We start from the raw sequence: 22,921 nt of genomic DNA on the forward strand, positions 1-22,921 counted from the left end.
CCTCCTACCCCCAGGAGCACTGACTCCTGGGACCAATCAGCATGAAGGCCCCCTATGGGACAGGGAGTCAGGGGCTGGGACCCAGGGAGGCAGGGGCTGAGAATGGTGAACAGCAGGGGTCCCAGCAAATGTCATACCCAGTGGAGGAGATGGATCTCAGATTCCCCCTGCACCTCTCTCCCTGCGCTGCCACCTCCTGTAAACACACACACACACACACAGGCACAAGCCTGACACAATGGCCGGGTGGGGCGGAGGAACTGGCTTCCTCTGCAGAGATCTCAATCTGGGGCTTCAGTCCCCGCCCCAGAAACACAGAAGAGACACGCGCAGCCCTCTGCCCGCGTGCAGTCCTTGCTCCCAGGGGGCAGGCAGGACAGGACAGCTTCCAGAAAGACAAAGGTAAATTCTTGGGCAGCTAGTGTGGGGGCCAGGGATGGGAACCAGGGGGGCCGGGGTTGGGGTCCCGCAGTGTGACATAGCCGCCCCACCCACACTCCCGGCGACAGGTTGCAAACTGGAGACACGGGTGATCGGACACGTTGTGTGGGAGAGATGGCCAGACACGCCGTGTGCGGGCACACACAGCATCCCATAGCCAAGACAGAGGCGTCTGGATGCCCAGGCCTCACCGCCAGCCCTGGGCCGGCCGTAGCCACCACTCCCCCTCACCCTGCAAACCCTGCTCTGCACAGCACTGCCAGGGGAACCCACACAGGGACAGCAGCCTGTCGGCACCTGAGGCCAACCTTGCCCCACACCCTGGCCGCTGGCTGCCTCACACCCCCTGAGTGCGCATGTGGAGTGTGGTGTGCTGGGGGGGGGGGGGTGTCCGGTTGGGAGGCGGATCCGATTCCTGTTTCCTGCCCTACTCACTCAGCCCTGGGAGGTGACTGAGCGTGGAGGGGACTCCAGGGTGAGTGCTTGGGGCCTGAGGACCTGGGTCCCTTCAAGAGGCTGGGGTGGGGGTGAGGAAGGAAGCAGATGCTGGTACCTGTGGGGGGCGGGATCACGAGTGGGGTAGGTGCTGGGGAGGAGCTGGCCAGCTGTCCCGGCCACTACGTGGGTCACCTCACCGAGTGGCTTCGGGCCAGAATGCAGGGGACTTTGAGCCGCCAGCTGCCAGCCCCAGCCCCAAGCGTACATCTGTTCTCAAGAACCCGGTCTGGGGCCTGGCGGGCTCTGCCTCTCGTGCCCACTCCTGGAGGGCACCTGGCCCTGACCGCCTCCCAGTGCTGCCTTCTGGGGACAGCAGCCTCTTCCTGCGGGGGGAGAAGCAAGCAGCCCGGGTCCAGGGTCCCAGGTCCCGGCGCCGTGGCATGTGGTCCCAACCCCTGGCTTTCTGGCCACCTGGCCAGGCCTCTGCTGGGGCCTCTCTCTGTGACCAGGCCCAGGGGGTATGGGGTCTCCCACGCGGGTGCAGAGGCCCATGGAGTTGGGCCATCTTCCACTGCTTGCCCAGGCCATTAGCGGAGAGCTGGAGGGATGGGCAGGAGAGAGCGGGCCGGCGGGCCACTGGTCTCCCGGGGTCAGAGGCTCCAGGAATCTTCACGGGCAGGAAAAGGAGACTAAAAATAAGCCGGAAAGGGAGAGTCCGGAGAGAGGAACTGGGAAACGGGGTGGGGGTGGAGGGAAACAGTGAGGCATCCCTGGTCTCCCAGCCAGGGTGCCCGGGGAACTCATACAGAGCACACACCAACATGCCCACGGCAGACCAGGGGGGCTCTGAGAAGTTCGTGGAAAATGGCATTAAAAGACACATTGATTTTGGCAGGAAACAAACAGAAACCCATGCAGAGTTCTCCTGTGAGATGCAGTCCCCCGAGCTCTGTGCAGACCCCTTGTGTACACAGATTTCAAATTTGTTGCACCAAAATAAGTGTTTCTTTTAATTCTGTTTTCCACAAACTTTTGGAAGTACCTTGCACTCTCTCTCCTCTCTCTCTTTTAAATTTTTATTTACTTGAGAGGCAGAGAAACACACAGACAGAGCTACCGATGGCCTGGGTTGGACCAGACCCAAGCCATGAGCTGGGAACTCAATCCAGGTCTCCCACATAGGTAGCAGGAATCCAATTAGCAGAGCCACCATCACTGCCTCCCAGGATTCACATCAGGAGGAAGCTGGAATTAGGAGCCAGAGCCAGGAGTCAAATTCAGGCATTCTGATGCGGGATTGTGAATGTCCTTCTAGGCGGCTTAACTGCTTGGTCAAAAGCCACCACTACCTTCTACCTTTTTTTTTTTTTTTAAGATGTATTTTATTTTATTTTTTGAAAGGCAGAATGACAGAAGGAGGAGGAGAGACACAGAGAAAAAGATCCTCCATCCATTGGTTCAATCTCCAAAGGGCTGCAACAAAGCCAGGAGCCTGGAACTCCATCCAAAGCTCCCACGCCGCCGCAGGGGCCCAAGCACTTGGGTCATCTTCCGCTGCTTTCCCATGCATATTAGCGAGGAGCTGGGTGGGAAGTGGAGATCTGGGACTTGACCCCTTTACTCTTTTTTTTTTTTTAATTATTTATTTATTTTACTTGAAAGTCAGAGTTACACAGAGAGAGAAGGAGAGGCAGAGAGAGAGAGAGAGAGAGAGAGAGAGAGAGAGTCTTCCATCCACTGGTTCACTCCCCAATTGGCCGCAACGGCTGGAGCTGCGCCAATCTGAAGCCAGGAGCCAGGAGCTTCTTCTGGCTTTCCCACACAAGTGTAGGGGCCCAAGGCTGGGCCATCTTCTACTGCTTTCCCAGAGAGTTGGATAGGAAGTGGAGCAGCCAGGACTCGAACTGGCGCCCATATGGGATGCCGGCACGGCAGGCAGCGGCATTACCTGCTATGCACACAGCACTGTCCCCAAACCCTTTACTCTTTTTTTTTTTTTTTATTTTTGACAGGCAGAGTGGACATTGAGAGAGAGAGACAGAGAGAAAGGTCTTCCTTTTTTGCCGTTGGTTCACCCTCCAATGGCCGCCGCGGCCGGCGCGCCGCGCTGATCCGATGGCAGGAGCCAGGAGCCAGGTGCTTTTCCTGGTCTCCCATGGGGTGCAGGGCCCAAGCACTTGGGCCATCCTCCACTGCACTCCCTGGCCACAGCAGAGGGCTGGCTTGGAAGAGGGGCAACCGGGACAGAATCCGGCACCCCGACTGGGACTAGAACCCGGTGTGCCGGCGCCGCTAGGCGGAGGATTAGCCTAGTGAGCCGCGGCGCCGGCCCAAACCCTTTACTCTTTAACAGGGCACACACCACATGCATACACTCCACCCTCCCACTGTACACCTGTCCCTAAGAAACAAATGAGTACAGGCTCACAACACGCCAGGCACCACCCCACTGGCACACACAGAGATCTGCAGGACACAGGCTATGGGTGCATCAGGCAGGCCCGGAACAGAATGAGGAGAAGCAGTGTGGGGTGGTGAGGAGAGAAGACCGTGGCATTGAGAGAGAAAGCAGGGCTGTGCCCCAGACTTTCCTCCGGACTCCAACAGCACTGCTTCAACCGGTCTGGGGTCACCCAGCTGGAGCCACACTAAGAGGAGCCTTCTCTCTCTCCCTCCTCCCTCAGGGGATGACTCCAGCAGAGCACCCCGTCCCTTTGAAGAGCTCAGAGGAAGATGTCGGCCCAGTCCCTTCCTACAGCAACACCCCCTACCCAGAAGCCCCCTCGGATCATCCGCCCCCGGCCCCCTTCTCGCGCCCGGGCTGCCCACTCCCCAGGGCCTCCCCAGAACGGCTCCTCTCCGCAAGCACCGCCCAGAACCTCCAAGGATACCCCAGCTCCCCTGTGCACCCCTATCTTCTGGGAGCCCCCAGCCGCATCCCTCAAGCCCCCTGCTCTCTTGCCCCCCTCAGCTTCTAGAAACAGCCTCGACTCCCAGACTTCCCCGGACTCACCCGCCCGCACCCCCAGTCCCGTGTCGAGGCGCTCCATCTCCCCAGAACCTGCTCCCCGCTCTCCTGTCCCCCCACCCAAGCCCTCCGCGTCGCCCCGCACCGCTCTGCCTGCGCTCCCCGCGGCTGAGGGCCCCGCCCAGGACGGCCCCGCCTCAGCCCCCGGCACAGTTCGGAGACTGGCTGGCAGGTTTGAATGGGGGACTGAAGGCCGGGCCCAGGCTGCGGCCGCCCCCGAGCAGGGCTCCCCAGGAGGAGCTGACTGCTCCCCAGGAGGAGCTGACGTGAACGGGGAGAGAGAGGCTCCGCAGGGCGCCCCCGCCGGGGGCGGGCCCCAGGAGAATGGCGCTCCAGGTAAGCCGATGGGCAGGTGGGGTGACTTCAATCACCTTCCTTTTTCTACTGCTTTGCAGTTGGGAACTTCCAGGGGCTACCTTTTAATGGATCTCACGTCTGGGAAATCTGCTCTCCGTATTTCTGGGGGTTGGAGGGAGGAAGTCTACAGACATCTGGGGCTAGACCTTGAGGTTCCAGCTCTTGGACCAGGTTAAGGCTCCCTGGGCAGAGTGGGACCAGGTGCCGAGGGCGGTCCCCACGGGATACCCTGTCTCTTACAGATGCTGCCCTGGCCTGCCCTCCCTACTGCCCCTGTATCTGCCACACATCCCGGCCTGGCCTGGAGCTCCGATGGGTGCCAGTGGGGGCCTCTGAGGATGGCCCCAAGGCCCCCTGCCGGGCCTCCCCACTTCGGGCCTCTCGCTCCCGCCCCAGCCCTCCAAGCATCAGTCACCCTGCTGTGGTCCTCACCTCCTACCGCTCCACTGCGGAGCGCAAACTCCTGCCGCCCCTCAAACCCCCCAAGCCAGCTCGGGCCAGGCAGGACGCCATGGTCCCTGAGGACACCCCACAACCAGCTGTGCACCTGCCTTGCGAAGATGGAATCCAAACAGGTATGGGACATCTGGTGGAGGTGAACAAAAATAACCCGCAAAACCCGAACAGACCCAGGGTTCCGTTCCTCTACTGCTCTAGGTCTGGTGGGAGTGGAAGTTTCTAGGGCAATGGGCTCTTCTGGGGTCCGGGGTCCTGGTCTCCTCACTCGGAGTTCTATCTCCAGGGGACAGTCCTGATGAAGCTCCTACTCTGAGCGCGCCTCCAGCAGCCGTGGAAGGAAGGTACCGTTGCCCTGCTCGTTCCCCCTTTCTCTGCCACCACACTCACCTGAGGGCAGAGTAATCTGCAGATGCAGGTACATCCCACCTCCGCCCAGGTGGGAGAAGGGCATGGGTGCTGAGACAAGCAGCCCTGGTTTCTCTTTTGTTTCCTTATTTATTTATTTATTTTTGACAGGCAGAGTGGACAGTGAGAGAGAGAGACAGAGAGAAAGGTCTTCCTTTGCCGTTGGTTCACCCTCCAATGGCTGCCGCAGCCGGTGTGCTGTGGCCGGCGCACCGTGCTGATCCAATGGCAGGAGCCAGGTACTTATCCTGGTCTCCCATGGGATGCAGGGCCCAAGCACTTGGGCCATCCTCCACTGCACTCCCGGGCCACAGCAGAGAGCTGGACTGGAAGAGGGGCAACCGGGACAGAATCTGGTGTCCTGACCGGGACTAAAACCCGGTGTGCCAGCGCCGCAAGGCGGAGGATTAGTCTAGTGAGCCGCGGCGCCAGCCTTTGTTTCCTTATTAAACATTTATTTATTTATTTGAAAGGCGGGGGGGGGGGGAGAGAGATCATGTATCATCTGGTTCACTCTCTAAATGACTGCAATGGCCGAGGCTGCGCCAGGAGCCTGGAACTCCATCTGGTTCTCCCTCATGGGTGGCAAGGACTCAAGCACTTGGGCCATCTTCTGTTGCTTTCCCAGGTGCAGTAGCAGGGAGCAGCTGGGACTTGAACAGGTGCTCTGATTGATGTGGGATGCTGGTATTGCAGGCACTGCTGAGCCACAATGCAGCCCCTGCCGCCCTGGTTTCTAATCCAGCCCTGTTTCTTCCTGGTTACGTGACCTTGCACAAATCCTCAACTTTTCTGGGTCTCAGTGTCCTCATCTGTGAAATGGGGATAATCATTATGACTTGTTCCTGGAGCGACTGTGGTGTGGCACTGGTATGGAGCTGGGCGTTAGCATGTGTTCTTGATTTTAAGCCCCTCCCCTCACCTTGAGCCTCCATGGCAGGTGTCTGCAAACCCATTTGGCAACCACCACCACCCCTTCTATGATATCTGGGCTTAAATTTTAGATCCATCCTCATTATCAGAGATAACTTGAGTCTGTTTATTCATTCAACAAACATTTACAAGTGTGGTTTTTAGCTGAGGCGAAAGGAGGTATGATGGTTCATTGACCCGAAAAGGGGAGACAGCGACAGGTGTTGGTGAGGGGGCAGAAGAGTTTGAGTGCCTGGTCCCGCTCCCAGGTCCAGCCTCCTGCTCATGTGCACCTTGGGAGGCTGCAAGTGATGAGTCCACTAATTGGGTCCTTGACCTGGATCGAGTTCCTGGCTCTCAGCTTCAGCCCAGGCCCGGTCCTTTCTGTCTGTCAGTTTCTCAAATAAATGAATGAGTCAAAATGGGCTTGGTCAGGTGGATTTTCCCTGAGTCGCAAATAGGATTCATTCCCGGGTGATGGTTAGTGAGAAGGCTGGAAACCGAGATGGGAAGTCTCTGATACACAGTAGTTGAGGGAACGGGACTGGACAGGGCCTCACTAGAAGAGGCACGTATAAAAAGCTGGGGTTTGTCTGGGTTCTAGTCCTGGTTGGGGTGCTGGTTCTGTCCTGGTTGCCCCTCTTCCAGGCCAGCTCTCTGCTGTGGCCCGGGAGTGCAGCGGAGGATGGCCCAAGTGCTTGGGCCCTGCACCCCAAGGGAGACCAGGAGAAGCACCTGGCTCCTGGTTTCAGATCGGCACAGCACGCCAGCCGTAGCGCCCATTTGGGTGGTGAACCAACGGAAGGAAGACCTTTCTCTCTGTCTCTCTCTCTCACTGTCTAACTCTGCCTGTCAAAAACAAAAACAACAACAAAAAACAAAAACAAACAAACAAAAAAACAACAAAAAAAGCTGGGGTTTGGTCTGGGGCCCTCTGGGGCCCTGCATGCAGCCTGCGGAAGGTTTGTGCAGTTCCCGTGCCTATGCCAGGGGACTAGCACTCCCTGGGGACTCCCCTCCCTTTCTCTCTCCACAGGGATGAGGAGGGGCTGGAGGGGCTGAAGGAGCAGAGCTGGGAGCTGCCTCTGCAGGACGGTGAGGGCCTCTGGACGGTGATGGTCTCTGCTGTGGCCAGCAAGCTGTGGGCAAGTGTCCTGGGACCCTGGGCTTGCCTGATGGGCTCTGTCTGCCCCCTCTCCCAGAACCTCTCTACCAGACCTACCGTGCCGCCGTGCTGTCCGAAGAGCTGTGGGGTGTTGGTGAGGATGGGGGTCCCCCTCCCGCCAATCCCGGAGAAACTCCCGCCTTCGCACGCCTCCCTGGACCTCGCAACACCCTATGGCAAGAGCTTCCAGCCGTGCAAGCCAGCGGCCTCCTGGACACCCTCAGCCCCCAGGAGAGGCGCATGCAGGAGGTGGGCACCCCTGGGTGGGGCGGAGCACATGACCTGGGTCCGAGGCCGGCAGCGTGCCGGGCTTTCCACCACCACCCTCTGTTTCTCCCCAGAGCCTGTTTGAGGTGGTGACGTCGGAGGCCTCCTACCTGCGCTCGCTGCGGCTGCTGACTGACACCTTCGTGCTGAGCCAGGCCCTCCGGGACACGCTCACCCCCCGGGACCACCACACCCTCTTCTCCAACGTGCAACGCGTCCAGGGCGTCAGCGAGCGGTCAGTGTGGTCTCGTCCACCCAGGCACCCTGGCCTCAGCTGCTGCGTGCTCCCCTGGTTCCCCCTCTGGCCCAGGTCCTTCCGTCCAGGAGCCCCGGGGCCCTCTGACCCCCTCCATTGCTGCTCCCCACCACTGCTCCAGGTTCCTCGGGACGCTGCTGAGCCGGGTGCGCTCTTCTCCGCACATCAGCGACCTGTGTGACGTGGTGCACAGCCACGCCGTGGGGCCTTTCTCTGTGTACGTGGATTACGTGCGGAACCAGCAGTACCAGGAGGAGACCTACAGCCGCCTCATGTGAGTGCTGGTGTTCCCAGTGGGCGCCACGGAGAGCACCCAACCCTTTAGATGCTGTCTTTGTGCCTATATATGTATGCACGCTTAGGATGCTGTTTAATTTATAAAGTAGGCACGGAGGTCAACGACGATCGTTAATAATAAAATCGAACACTGATGGGCCGGCACCGCGGCTCACTAGGTTAATCCTCCACCTTGCGGCGCCAGCACACCGGGTTCTAGTCCTGGTTGCCCTTCTTCCAGGCCAGCTCTCTGCTATGGCCCGGGGTGCAGTGGAGGATGGCCCAAGTCCTTGGGCCCTGCATCCCATGGGAGACCAGGATAAGTACCTGGCTCCTGCCATTGGATCAGCGCAGTGCGCCGGCCGTGGCGGCCATTGGAGGGTGAACCAACAGCAAAGGAAGACCTTTTTTCTCTGTCTCTCTCTCTCTCACTGTCTACTCTGCCTGTCAAAAAAATAAAAAGAAAAAAAATAGAACACTGATGACGATATATTGTAAAACAAAATCTGCTCTTTTGCTTTGGGGAGATCACTAAATATAACCAAGGCACTGCTGATCTGATAACCAATCGAGTACCAAGGGACTAATGGATGATAGCATACACAGTGTGGATACCCTGGACAAAAGATAGTTCGCGTCCTGTGGGGCAGGGCAGGGTGGTGTCGGATTTCATCAGCTGCTCAGGAAAGCGTGAGACTCAAAACTTAGCAATAATGTATTTCTAGAATGTCCCATGGAACATGTACTGGAACCAAGGCTGACCGCAGGTAGAAACTGTGGAAAGCAAAACTACAGACGAGGGACAGCTGCTGCAGCCGCAGAAGTGTGGGAGGAAGCGCGGGAGCAGGGATGAGGTGGGGGCCAGAGGCGGCTGAGGGATGCGGGCAGCGCGGTGTGTGCCCCGCGGCGGCTGCTCACCGCCCCGCCGGCTTCTGCAGGGACACGAACGTGCGCTTCTCGGCGGAGCTGCGGCGGCTGCAGAGCCTCCCCAAGTGCGAGCGGCTCCCGCTGCCCTCCTTCCTGCTGCTGCCCTTCCAGCGCATCACCCGGCTCCGCATGCTGCTGCAGGTACCGCCTCCGGCTCCGCCCCGCCGCAGCCCCGCCTCCCAGAGCCTCCGCTCTGGAGACTCGTGATCTAGTCTGGGCGAGATGCTCTGCTCCCTCCGCGGTTCGCGGCGGCGGAGATGGCGGGGGGGGGGGGGGGGTGTAGGGCGTGGTCTTGGGGCTCCGGTGCCTTTCTGCCCCTCCTCCAGGGTGCTGTCACTTCCAAGGGGCAGACATCCCAAACAGCCTATCAAGTTAAAATTCCCTGGTGGGCGGGGCGACAATCAGGTGGACCGATATCTCGAAGAGCCTTCTTTGCGGGCTGATATTGAAAGCGGAAAAAAAAGGTTGAGAAAGATTCTTCTGTTATTGCAAAGTAGAGCCTCCTTCCTACCTGGGTCACATGATGTGGGGATCTGGATGTGACGAGTCCCCAGACTAATTATCCGCTTCTTACTCAGTTTTACCTGTCCGCAGTACTGACAACACAGTAATAACAAAAGCAACTGTAATAGCTCAACCGCTGCTGAGAGTGAGTGCTGAGTGTGCGTGCTGGGACAGGCACCGGCCTACGTGCTGCATACGTGGCGGACCTTACTGACAACCGTGTGAGGGGAGCAGCTATTGTGCACCTGCTCTGTGGATGAGCAGACGGAGGCTCAGGTTAAATAACTTGCTGCAGGTCCTACAGAAGGAATCGATGGAGATAGAATGGAAGTCCAGGCACTCTTTTTAAGAGGAATTTTTTTATTTATTTGAAAGTCAGAGTAGGAGAGGGAGAAGGAGAAGGAGAGGGAGAGGGAGAGAGAGAGAGAGAAAGAGAGAGAGAGAGGTTTTCCATCTGCTGGTTCATACCCCAAATGGCTGCAGTGCCTGGGCTGGCTCATGCTGAAGCCAGGAAACCGGAACTCCTTCTAGATCTCCCATGTGGGTGGAGGGGGCCAAAGTCCTTGAGCCATCACATGCTGCTTTCCCAGGTGCTTTGGCAGGGAGCTGGATGGAAAGCAGAACATCCGATATGCAATGCCAGTTCGCAAGCAAAGTAGCCTGCTGCACCGCCAGCCCCAAAGTCCAGGCATTTTTGACTACCCCAGCATAGTTTCTGCTATGCTGGGGTACCAATAATCATTAAAATAATAGCAATCGTCTATTCAGCATTTACTATGTTGCAACAACTACACTCAGCACTACCTCCCTGAGTCCTCACAACATTACTGATTTGCTAGGGCTGCATTACCCCCACTTTACAGATGGGCACACTGAGGCCCAGAGAGGTAACATGGTTTGTTCAGGTTAGGCAGGCAGTGAGTGGTGAGGTCACTGGTCTTCCAACCCTGTGAACCTCAAACTGAGCATTGTGCCAAGCCAGGCAGGGCCCCCTGAGCTGCGACGCCTCTGAAGCCCAGGGTCACAGAGCGGGGGGTCTAGTCACTTTCTCCTTGTCCCCAGAATATCCTACGCCAGACAGAGGAGGGGTCCAGCCGCCAGGAGAATGCCCAGAAAGCCCTGGGTGCCGTCAGCAAGGTGGGCAGGAGGGCAGTGGCAGGGTGCTGGGGAGAGGTGGGGGGGGCGGGGTGGGTGACTCGGCCCCCACCCCCACCCCTGCACGTAGATCATCGAGCGCTGCAGTGCGGAGGTGGGCCGCATGAAGCAGACCGAGGAGCTGATCCGGCTCACCCAAAGGCTGCGCTTCCACAAAGTCAAGGTCAGTCCCCGCTCACCCTCCCCATGCCAAAGGGCAGGCAGGCGGCCGGCACAGCCAGCACAGCCAGCACAACCTCTGCCTCCCCGCAGGCTCTGCCTCTGGTCTCCTGGTCTCGGCGCCTGGAGCTGCAGGGGGAGCTGACCGAGTTGGGGTGCCGCAGGGGGGGCGTGCTCTTCACCTCGCGCCCCCGCTTCACCCCTCTCTGCCTGCTGCTCTTCAGTGACCTGCTGCTCATCACGCAGCCCAAGAGGTGGGTGCCAGGGGAGGGAGCGGGAGCAGGCCCAGGCCCGGGGTGGAGAGCAGGCGTGTGGCACCACCCCCGTCAGTCTCTGACCGTCCTCTTCCCTGGGCAGTGGGCAGCGGCTACAGGTTCTGGACTACGCCCATCGCTCCCTGGTCCAGGCCCAGCAGGTTCCAGACCCATCTGGACCCCCTACCTTCCGCCTCTCCCTTCTCAGCAATCACCAGGGCCGCCCTACCCACCGGCTGCTCCAAGCTTCATCCTTGTGAGTTGCCTTTCCTGTAGAACACACCCCTGGCCCCTGGGCTTGACCTCTCGAGCCTCACCCCTTCCCCCATGCCACTCTCTCTGCCCCATTGGCTGCCTGTGCCCTTTCTCGCATCCTGCAGGTCAGACATGCAGCGCTGGCTGGGAGCCTTCCCCACCCCCGGCCCCCTGCCCTGCTCCCCAGACACCATCTATGAGGACTATGGTGAGTACCCCCGAGACAGGAAGAGGGAAGGAGAGTATGGAATAGAATTTGGATGTCACTGCTGTGTCACCTGTCCCCACCCAGAGAGCTCCCAGGAACTGGGCTCAGAGCCAGCTACACCCACTAAGGCCGAGGGACGGAGTCTGGAGTCCAGGGCTCCCCCCAAGCACCTGCACAAGAGCCCTGAAGGTGAGTGAGTCCCTCGCTTCTCCGCTCATAGCTGCTTATGCAGGGACCGTCCGCTGGCTGGTTTAGGCGCCGTGAACCTGACACACAAAGCTTCCTGTCCCGCCACGGCACACATTCTGGCAGGGGAGGCAGGCAGGGAAGAAGGCACCCCAAGTAAGTCAGTGACGCAGCACGTGCATGGAGATGAGTGCCGTGGGAAAGATAAGAGTGGGTAGAGTAGGCAGGGTTAGGAGTTCCAGGGTTGGATAGCTGGCATTTCATTTATTTATTTATTTTTAAGATTGTTTATTTATTTGAGGGGCAGAGTTACAGACAGAGAGAGGGAGAGACAGAGAGAAAGGTCTTCCATCCTCTGGTTCACTCCCCAAATGGCCGCAATGGCTGGAGCTGGACCGATCTGAAGCCAGGAGCCAGGAGCTTCTTCCTGGTTTCCCATGCAGGTGCAGGGGCCCAAGCACTTGGGCCATCCTCCACACCTTTCCTAGGCACATTAGCAGACAACTGGATAGGAAGTGGAGCAGCCAGGACTCAAACAACAATGCCGGCCCCTATTTTATTTTTTAAAAATAGAATTTATTTGAGTGACAGATGAGAGACAGATTAAGAGATGGAGAACCTGTTCCCCCATCCACTGGTTCCTTCAAGCCCAGGAGGCCAGGGCTGGGCTGGGTGAGAGCCCAGCCAGGATCCAGGAACTCCATCCAGGTCTCCCACATGGGTGGCAGGAACCCAGTGACTTGGGTCATCACTGCTGCCTCCTTGAGACTACATTTGTAGGAAGCTGGAGTCAGGAACCAGATGCAGGTAATGGATCCAGGCACTTAATCCTCCGCGGGATGAGAGGATCTTAACCTGAGACATTACAGGTTACAGTAGGCCAAATACTCACCCCAAGTTAGAGTTTTCAGTAGAGAAGCTGGGGTGTACCTCTCCAAGAAGGGAACATGTGAGCATGATGGAGGTGCGCCATTTAGGCATGTGGTGTCCTGGGCAAGAGGGTCTCAGCTGGAGGCAGCAGGTGGTGCACACATGTCAGGGCCCAGGGTGTGATTGGGAAGTGTAAGGAGGCCAGTGTAGCTTACAGGAGCAGGAAAGGGAGAGAAGCGAGCCAGGTCAAAGAGGGAACAGAGATCAGATTAGGGGGTCCTTGCAGCTCCGGTGGGAACTCCACCTCTGACCCTCTGCAGCCTCCGCAGGGCTTGGTGGAACGACCCAGAATCCTCTCGGACACTGCTGTCACCTCCACCTGCCATACCCTTTCCACCAGACACCCCAGGCTTCTCCATGAATTCCCGCACTCACCATGACCATCCCCAAGGCCAGAGACCTCCTCTGACCTCTGACCTCCCCCCCCATCATGGGGGAGGGCCCTGTCATTCTTTTGCAGGCTGGCTGAGAGGACTTCCTGGGGCCTTCCCTGCCCAGCTGGTGTGTGAAGTCACAGGGGAGCACGAGAGGAGGAAGCACCTTCGCCAGCACCAGCGGCTTCTCGAGGCCATTGAGCCCTCTTCAGGACCCCCCAGCGCTCCCCCACCCTAATGCAGGCTGGGGAGGGGCACAGGCTGTGACAGCTGGCGGCGTGGCGTGGAAATGACCAAGCTTGCCCCTGCCTTCATTGGATCCACTGTCCACGGAAACACTACCTCTGGTGGCAACCAATAGGGATGGAGCTTGAGGACAGGGTAGCCAATGAAGACAGGGCTGTCTAAGCACGCGGTGGTATGAGTGTGTTGCTAATGGAGACAGAGGCTTAGTACAGAGTGGCCAATGGGTACTGAGCTGGCCCAGCTCCCAGCCAATGAGTATCCCTGCTCTGCCCATAGCCAAGGAAGCCAAAGCTAGGTCAATGCAGGCATAAAAAGGCTCCATTGGAGATAAAGGTCAAGGAAACAGTAGCCAACAGGGTGAGAAAGGACTCAACCAGCCCAAGAAGATCGTGCTCCGGGCCCAAGAGCCCTGTCGTCATCCCGCGTGGTGCTACGACTGGGAAGTATTAGATTGCATTCCTGGCTGCCTCCCGTGCCCTCCCAAGCCAATTCCAGAGTGTGTGTGTACATGTAGCAGGGAAGCCAACCGCTGAGTACCGTGTGTGTGGTGGTCGCTTCCCCCTCCCCCGATGGCTGAATGCTCCATTTCTTTCCTGATTGTTCTCTCTAGGAAAGACACTGGGGCTGTGTTCCTGGGTGTGGCTCGGCAGTCAGAGGCTAGAGCCAGAGATGAGAGCCCTAGGTTCTGGGGTCTTCTTGAGTCATGGGCTCTGGGACAGTTGGAGGGGGTGTTCGGGAACGACCAGGCAGCCAGCAGTTGCCCAAGGAACCAAAGATGGCCAGTAGCTGGGGCCCAAGGCTGCTCGATGTCTCCAGGGGCTTCTCGTTGTCCCTTATGCTGGCCTCCATACTCCCTGCCTCCGTAGCCTCCACCTTGAACTGTTGTCCAATGCCAAACCTCGGCCTCAGGCCTCAGAACTGCTGAGTTCTGGGTTCGGGGGAAGACTTGGGTGCTGCGGTTCAGGGACCAGCTGGTGAGCCTACTGGGCTCTGTGGCCTTCATCCTGGTCCTCACGGAATCTCCACGGTGCTGGGAGAACGGAGCTGGTGTTGCTGCCCGACCTCATCCATGTCTGCTACCGGATGACAAACTGCCCTTCGTGTGGCCAGGAGGAGATGGCAGCAGACAGGTGCTGGCGGGTGGGCCCTGGCCTGGGGCAGGGCCTTCCCCAAGCTGGGCCATTACACCTCCACTCAGGATAGAAAATGCCTCATCAGCTGCAGGGGGTGCAGAGACAGTGGGAGACTCAGAGAAGGAGGCCACTGGCCTTTGGGCTGGCCATGACTTCGGAGATGCACCGAACATGGGGCCTGACGTGGGAAATTCTCAATAAACGTTGGTGAACTTGTATTATGTGATTAAAGGAGCAAGTGTAGTTTGAACGGCTATGGGGGTGGGGGCTGGTGGGCAGGAAGTCAAGAGCAGGGATCAGTTCTTCTGGCAACCGGGGCTGGTGCGTAGCTGGAGTGTGCTGGCCTACTCACAGCTCCCGGGGGCAGGGCCAGGCATGCTCAGGGCTTCAGCAAGGGGACAGAGAGGCAGTAAGAAGGACACAAAGGGCAGCCAGCCAGCAAAGAAGAGGCCCTTTTCCCACGAGCCTGGCGTCTCCATGTTCAGGTCAGCTTTACACCTGTCCGTTGGGTGCCTTCTGTGTGCCAGATGCTGTTCTAGGGTCTGCAGATACAGAGATGAAAACGACAAGGTTCAGGGTGAATGTTTGGCTTAGGGTTAGGATGCTGATGGCCCCACGCTAGAATACCTGGATTTGATCCCCAGTTCCAGCCCCTGACTCCAGCTTCCTGCTAATGCAGACCTGGGAGGCAGCTGACCACTGCCTGATGGCTCAAGTGGTTGGGTCCCTGTCCCTGACACGGGAGACCTGGCAGGCATCTGGGGAGTGAACCAGCAGATGGGAATTCTGTCTGTCTGTCGCTCAAGGAGAGAGAAAAAAAAAAAAACAACTTAGAAAAACAAAGATGTGGGTCCTGCCCTTGGAGAGCCTACATTTTAGGGGTAGGAGGGCAGAGGGGGCACAATTTCTTTTTTAAAGATTTATTTATTTGTTTGAGAGGCAGAGTCACAGACAGAGAGAGAGGTCTTCTATCCGGTGTTTTACTCCCCCAGATGGCTGCAACAGCCAGAGCTTGGCCTATCTGAAGTCAGGAGCTTCTTCCAGGTCCCCCACGTGGGTGCAGGGGCCCAAGTGCTCCGGCCATCCTTGGAAGTGGTGCAGCCGGGACTCAAACCAGTGCCCACATGGGATGTCGGTGCCGCAGGCATAGGCTTAACCCGCTAAGGCACAGCGCTGGCACAATGAACAGGCTGGCAAATTAAAGAGTTAGGTGAAATTGGTTAGCAGTGAGTGCCATGATGAAAATCCAGCAAGGGCTGGGACACAAATTGTGTGTGTGTGGCAGGAGGGTGGTCTTAGGCAACACCGTGGAGGAGATGACATTTAAGCTGAGACCCAGTTCTGGGGAAAGTGGTAACAAGATAACAGGGCAGGGGGCTGGCGCCGTGGTGCAGTAGGTTACTCCTCCACCTGCAGTGCTGGCATCCCATATGGGCGCTGGATCAAGTCCTGGCTGCTCTACTTCCAATCAAGCTCTCTGCTATGGCCTGGGCAAGCAGTGGAAGATGGCCCAAGTGTTTGGGCCCCTGCACCTGCGTGGAAGAAGCTCCAGGCTCTTGGCTTTGGATTGGCGCAGCTCTGGCCAGTGCGGCCAGCTGGGGAGTGAACCAGCAGATGGAAGCCCTCCCTCTCTCTCTGCCTCTCCTTCTCTCTCTGTATAACTCTGCCTTTCAAGTAAATAAATAAATAAATATTAAAAAAAAAAAAGATAACAGGGCAGGAATTGAAGGTAGTGACAGTGGTGATGGAAGTAGTGCCCCGCCCCCACCAACCCTCTTCTTCCTCTTCAGCAGGGCAGAGACAAGCCGAGATACTGAGAGACAGACAGACATCCAGGGGCAGACACACAGCTACCATGGGCCCCACACACTCCTCGCCCTCTGTGGGAGTCACTGACATGCCTGTGCTCCAATCCAGTGTTCTCACAGCAGGAAAGTGGGGAGCCCAGCGAACAGATTCCAGTTACTAGGAGATCTAAAGGCACGTGAAACAACCACACGTTCCAGAAAGGGCTGATAAAACAGGGACGGAGGGGGCCTGCTTCGGTTTCTGTTATCTTAGAGCTCCCTTGGGTGCGATCCTGGAGGGGTCTGCAGGCTTGAGAGCGCTGAGGGCAGGAAGCATTGGGGGGGGGGGGCCTAGGGAGTGAGGACGACAGGGCAGATGAGAGTAAATGCAAGGTGGGCATGGGGAGGTGGTGAGGAAGGAAGACACGGGGGTGGCACAGGTGGCAGTAGGTTGCGACTCATCCTGGGAGGCCTGCGCATGGCCAGGATGGTGGGACGACGGCGTTCTTCGACAAGAAGCACGGGGGACAAGTTTTGGTGAATGTGTCCGCGTATTAACAATCAAGTACACCTTTTAAAGGGTGTGGGGGGTAGCTAATTCAGGGCAACACTCATTCTATAGGATAGAGCTGATATTGGCGCCCCTATGCTTCCCCAATCAGCTTGAAGGTCACCTAGCCGGGTAGCCTCTCTGGTGGTCCTGATGGGCCTGGGCCACACCCAGGAGCTGTTTACCTGATTGGTAATGACAAGGCCCTTCGACAGGGAGGGCTGAGGGTGGGGACGGGGGAAATGTGCCTGGGGCTCCTGCCCAGCCAGGAGTCCACCTTCCCGGGAGGCGTGATGTGCCACGCCCTCCTAACCTCCTTCGTGGGCTAGGCAAGCAGTCTCCCAGCCCCACACAGGGTCACCCACTGTGGGGAGCAATCCGGACTAGACTAAGTTACTCGAATTAAGACTTATTCTATGCATCTGCTCTCCCACAATATGGCGCTGGGAGAGAAGTAAACAGCTTCCGCACAGCTGCCTCCAGTTCAACTAATAAATTGTAGGACTTGCTCCTGATTGGAGAGCAGCGTACTCGGCGTGTGGGCAGCCGAGTTAGGATTGGCGGAGGAGGACTATAAAGGAGGAGAGAGACGGCATGCACCAGGAACATCTATGGGAACCCGTGCAGCCCCCGAGAAAGCCGGCCGGCGGTGTGCCGCTCCCCTGCGGAAGTGGGGAAAGTGGCAGGGGGAACTGCCCTTCCACGGAGGTGGAAGGGTCAGTAGCCAACCCGGGAAGAACCAGCAGCAAACCTGGGGAGGGCCGAGCAGACAGAAGAACAGCGCAGGGTCCTGTGTTGCTCCTCCACGAAAACGGGGAGCGACAACCCACAGTAGGTAACCTGGCTCCTCTTCAATTTTCTCCCTTCTCCTGCACCCACCTCCCTTGGGCATCAGAGTGTCTGCCATGGCCCTGTGCAACCTCCCTCGGTGCCCTTCATCCTCTGCCTCCTGTGCTGCCCTGTGCCCTGCCTGCCTCTTTGGGCTGCCCTGTGCAGCTTCCTCAAAGGTGAGGCAGGAGGGGCGTGGCACGGTGGTTGGAGTCCCCAGTCCTGCAGCCTGATCACCCCCTTCCGAGGAGGTGGAAGAAGCGAACACTCCCACAGGTGCTGCAGGGGTTTGGCATGTCTTGGGTGCAGGGGTGTCCCAAGCCGGGAAGCAGCGCCCGAGCCCACAGGGTGGAAGCTAGGCGCCTGCCTCTCTCTGAGTTACTTTGCAATCACTCCGTGCACAGCTCCCTCTCCCCAAGGATCCCCCCCCCCCCCGCCCTGCACACTTCCCAGATGCACTTCTGCACTTCACAGGTGCTGCAGCTTCTGTCTCCACCTCCTGCCGCTGTAGTCGGCTTCCAGGTGCAGAGGCTTGGTGCGTCCAGGCACTCCTGTATGGAGACAAGGAGAACAAGGAAACAGGTTGTTGCTCCAGTACTGCCTAGCTTATCCTGCCCACTACATCCGCAGTCAGATAAGGCATCCCTCTCCTTGGGGGGAAGGAAATGAGTAAGTAGGTGTCGCTCCCCCTCTTCGTGGAGGAACGACACTGGACCCTGCGCTGTTCTTTTGTCTGCTTGGTCCTCCCCGGGTTTGCTGCTGGTTCTTCCCGGGTTGGCTGCCGACCCTTCCACCTCCGTGGAAGGGCGGCTCCCCCTGCCACTTTCCCACTTCCGCGGGGGAGCGGCACACCGCCGGCCGGCTCTCTCGGGGGCTGCACAGATGTTCCTTCAGATAGATGTTCCCCTTAGATGTTCCTGGTGCATGCCGTCTCTCTCCTCCTTTATAGTCCTCTTCCACCAATCCCAACTCTGCTACCCAGACGCCGAGTACGCTGCTCTCCTCCAATCAGGAGTAGGATCAGCTCCTGCAGGTTACTGGTCGAACTGGAGGCAGCTGTGTAAAAGTTGTTTACTCCTCTCCCAGCGCCATATTGTGGGAGAGCAGATGCATAGAATAAGTCTTAATTCCAGTAACTTAGTCTAGTCCGAGTTGCTCCCCACAGTAGGGAGAGAGGTTATGGGTTTTCTTGTATCTGCATGGGAGCATGAATGAGAGATAGGTGCTTCTGCCTAAACACATATTATTCAAATGAGGAAGGAGAGGCGTTCCCCTAAATGGAGGATGGATCAGTCAGGATTCTGGGGGGGGGGGGGACATTTGGTACAGCAGTTAAGATGCCAGTGCCTGCATATTGGAGTGCCTGGGTTCAAGGTGCCCACCCTGTTTCTAGTCCAGCCTCCTGCTAATGCACACCCGGGGAGGCAGCAGGTGTGTGGGTACCTGCTTGGGTACCTGCCACCCACGTGGGAAACCCAAGATGCAATTCTGGGCACCTGACTTTGGCCAGGAGCTGCAGGCATATGAGGAGTGAACAAGTAGCTGGAAAATCTCTCTTCTCTGTCTCTTTGCTTTTCAAATAAAATAAGTAAATAGATCAACTTTTAAAAGGAATCCATCCGTGGTGGTCTAAACAGAAACGTGTTTGTGGAGAGGATGTGGAGGGAAAACTGGAGAATCAGGTCTATGAAACAGGTAGCAGGGAGGGCGGTAACACAGCCAAGCACCGCTGGGCTCACCTGGCTACTGCATGGCACTGGACGTCTCCATCAGCACAGCCGCAAGGCCGCACTGCTGGGGACATCCACCACTGACTTGGCCCGCTGCCGTCACCCCTGTAAAATAAATCCTCCAGGCCATCTTCCGCTGCTTTCCCAGGCACAGTAACAGGGAGCTGTATAAGATCGTCACAAACACACCAGACACCGGAGTAAGGGAAAGGGTTAATTGGGGAAAATCCAGCAGACCAGAGGGAAGGGACTAAGAAGGAGAAAAAGAGTAAGAGAGAGAGAGAGGAGAGAGGAGAGCGAGAGAGAGAGAAGACAAGAGTGAGAGGAGAGAGGAGACAGGAGCGAGAGAGAAGAGAGAGCAAGTGAGGGCAAGAGAGAAGAGAGCCCTGTGTTCAGGAACAGGTCCTTTTCAAACTTTGCTGGAGGGCGGGCAGGGAAGCAGGAGCAGCGAATCCCATTAGGATGGGGGTGGAGCTTGACACCGGTGGTTGGTCCATGTGGCCACCTGGCTTCCAGCAATGGCGGCCGGGACTAGAGCCTAGGATGGTGTCAGGGTGTAGAACGCGCCATAGATAAGACTGAGCCAGTTTCCTAATAAGCTGGATCCACAGTGGAGCAGCCGGGACTCTAACTATTGCTCATATAGGATGCCAGCATTGCAGGCAGTGGCTCAACCCACGGCTCTGGGCGAGGGGGTGGGGAGGGGTGGTGGGGGTGTTCCTCCAGGACTCTTCAAGTGAGAAATCTCTCACCAGCGTAAGTTACGCAGATGTTTGAGGAGGCCGGAACTGCTCTCAAAAGGAGGAAGATATGGTCTAAAAAAAAAAAAAAAAGTTCATGACCTAGGGCAGAGTATAGGGCATGACCATGTAGATCAGTATAGATAAGAATGTGCCTGGGAGCTGTAGGGACAATTGTAGGCATGGATACACTTAATGGTTGGACATAGGGAGATGGAAATCCAGGAGAGGGCTCGTGAGCTCAGGCTTGCAGGGTAGGGTCCTTACATAAAGTCATCCCTCCTTGGGACATTCCTGGGTAATCCACCCAACATTTCTTCCCACCCAGGGTTGGGCTCCCAGAAGCCATCTTCTGCAACAAGGCCTTGACCCCTGCCCACAGCTCACTGGTCCAAGAATGTACCGCTGCTCTAAGCTGGGCCTAGTGGTGACCTTCCCTGGGAATCTGGGGAAGAACTTAAGAAATATGGGTTGTAGTCTGGGCTCTTTGAGCAAACGAATGTGAAAACGTAGGGGTAGGGGTGCTGGCATCTTATATAGGTGCCAGTTCCAGTACCAGCTGCTCCACTTCTAATCCAGCTCACTGCTGTGGCCTGGGAAAGCAGTAGAAGATGGCCCAAGTGCTTAGGCCCCTGCAGCCACATGGGAGACCCTGAAGAAGCTCCTATCTCCTGGCTTTGTATCAGCCCAGCTCTGGCCATTTTGGCCATTTAGGGAGTAAACCAGTAGATGGAAAATATCTCTCTCCCTGTCTCTCCCTCTGTCTGTAACTCTGCCTCTTAAATAAACCTTTTAAAAAGAAGAAAACTTAAGGGTAGCAGATAATGAAATAAACACAAGGATGTTAGAGAAAAGATATGGAAAGAAAGTCCGTCCCTGGGGCTTGTTCTAGAGAAGCAATTTCTCTAGTTGCTAGAGAGTTCATCTCAAACCACAAATTTGGATGGGTGCAGTGGAGGGCCGCCACCTTTCCCTTCAGCACTTGGCTGGTTGCACCTTTCACTTGACTCCTTCTAGGCTTTTTCTTGGGCAACATCAAGGCTGCTAACAGCTCTGTTTACCTGTGGAGCTATAATGAAGAAGTCTTCCGTGCTTTGTCCTTTGTTGATTCTAAGAGATGAAACTCAATGAGCTGTGTTTACCTTACACATTGTGACTATATAAATATCTTTCATTGAGAGCTGGTAACTACTAAGATGACACTTCCTTTCTTGAACTATTTTTAATTATCTTTTGGTAAACAATATTTGAGACATCGACAGGATTATATAAAATGTATGTTATAAATGATTTCACTGAATACCTGTGCACTTATCAACCAACCCAGGAACTAGACTGTTATTTATTTATTTATTTTTGACAGGCAGAGTGGACAGTGAGAGAGAGACAGAGAGAAAGGTCTTCCTTTCTGCCGTTGGTTCACCCTCCAATGGCCGCTGCGGCCAGTGTGCTACGCGCTGATCTGATGGCAGGAGCCAGGTGCTTCTCCTGGTCTCCCATGGGGTGCAGGGCCCAAGCACTTGGGCCATCCTCCACTGCACTCCCAGGCCACAGCAGAGAGCTGGCCTGGAAGAGGGGCAACCGGGACAGAAGCCGGTGCCCCGACTGGGACTAGAACCCCATGTGCCGGCGCCGCAAGGCAGAGGATTAGCCTAGTGAGCCGCGGCGCCAGCCTAGACTGTTATTAATACAAAGGTACTTCCAAAAGTTTCAGCAAAATGGAGTGAATTGATAAGTGTACTTTGCTGTAAAAATTTTTGAAATCCGGCCGGCGCCGCGGCTCACTAGGCTAATCCTCCGCCTAGCGGCGCCGGCACACCGGGTTCTAGTCCCGGTCGGGGCGCCGGATTCTGACCCGGTTGCCCCTCTTCCAGGCCAGCCCTCTGCTGTGGCCCGGGAGTGCAGGGGAGGATGGCCCAGGTGCTTGGGCCCTGCACCCCATGGGAGACCAGGAAAAAGCACCTGGCTCCTGGCTCCTGCCACAGGATCGGCGCGGTGCGCCGGCCGCAGCGTGCCGGCCGCGGCGGCCATTGGAGGGTGAACCAACGGCAAAAAGGAAGACCTTTCTCTCTGTCTCTCTCTCTCACTGTCCACTCTGCCTGTCCAAAAAAAAAAAAAAAAATTTTTTTTTTGAAATCCATGCATATGAGGAGGTTTTTAAAAAGTTTATGGGGGGGGGGGCAGCGCTGTGGTGTAGCAGGCAAAACCTCTGCCTGCTGTGTCGACATCACATATGGGCGCGGATTTGAGTCCTGCCTATTCCACTTCTGATCCAGCTCTTTGCTATGGCCTGGGAAAGCAGTGGAAGATGGCCCAAGTCCCTGGGCCCCTGCACCCGTGTGGGAGACCTGGAAGAAGCTCCTGGCTCCTGGCTTCAGATCAGCGCAGCTCCAGCCTTGTCGTCACCTGAGAAGTGAACCAGCGGATGGAAGACCTCTCTCTCTCTCTCTCTCTCTGCCTCTGCCTCTCTGTAACTCTGCCTTTCAAGTTAATAAATACATCTTAAAAACAAAAAAGTTTATGGGGAAAAGTGCATTATGAAAAAACTATGGTTGGGGACAGTGTTGTGGTGAAGCAGGTTAAGCAGCCACCTGCATTGCCAGCAGGTTATATGAATCTTAGTTCAAGCTCTAGCTGCTCCCCTTCTGATCCAGCTCCCTGCTAATGTGCCTGGGAAGGCAGCAGGTGATGGCCTGAGTGCTTGGGCCCTTGCCACCCATGTGGGAGACCTGGATGGAGTTCCAGTTTCCTGGCTTCAGCCTGGCCCAGCCCCAGCTGTTGTGGCCATTTTGGGAGTGAACCAGCAGATGGAGGATGTCTCAGTCTCTTCTTCTTTCTCTGTAACTCTGCCTTTCAAACAAATAAATCTTAAAAAACAAAAACAAGTATGTGTGGATATCTTTTACTTGCATTTTCCACAAACTTTTTAAAGTGTGCTATAGCCTGTTTTA

General features: G+C 56.8%; 1 protein-coding gene across 2 annotated transcripts; it reads left to right on the forward strand.

The window, feature by feature from the left end:
* The first annotated feature begins 296 nt into the window (after window positions 1–296).
* Window positions 297–14,553, forward strand: ARHGEF15 (Rho guanine nucleotide exchange factor 15). 2 transcript variants are annotated; one of them, XM_070061372.2, is made up of 17 exons: window positions 350–402; window positions 510–916; window positions 3,564–4,243; window positions 4,507–4,839; window positions 5,007–5,064; window positions 7,077–7,135; window positions 7,243–7,454; window positions 7,547–7,707; window positions 7,850–8,002; window positions 8,943–9,072; window positions 10,498–10,572; window positions 10,661–10,753; window positions 10,843–11,003; window positions 11,107–11,259; window positions 11,384–11,466; window positions 11,551–11,655; window positions 13,043–14,553. In XM_070061372.2, exons 3-17 carry the CDS (start codon window positions 3,613–3,615, stop codon window positions 13,192–13,194), a joined length of 2,559 nt encoding a protein of 852 aa, XP_069917473.2. In that variant the 5' UTR covers window positions 350–402; window positions 510–916; window positions 3,564–3,612; the 3' UTR covers window positions 13,195–14,553. The 2 variants fall into 2 exon arrangements, with proteins under 2 accessions (XP_008268965.4, XP_069917473.2); XM_008270743.5 differs by lacking the exon at window positions 510–916 and having other exon boundaries at window positions 297–402.
* The last annotated feature ends 8,368 nt before the right edge of the window (window positions 14,554–22,921 follow it).

The sequence above is a fragment of the Oryctolagus cuniculus genome, chromosome 17 (assembly GCF_051225735.1).
Source record: "Oryctolagus cuniculus isolate XC-2025 breed Fujian yellow rabbit chromosome 17, ASM5122573v1, whole genome shotgun sequence".
In the NCBI taxonomy this organism is placed as follows: Eukaryota; Metazoa; Chordata; class Mammalia; order Lagomorpha; family Leporidae; genus Oryctolagus; species Oryctolagus cuniculus.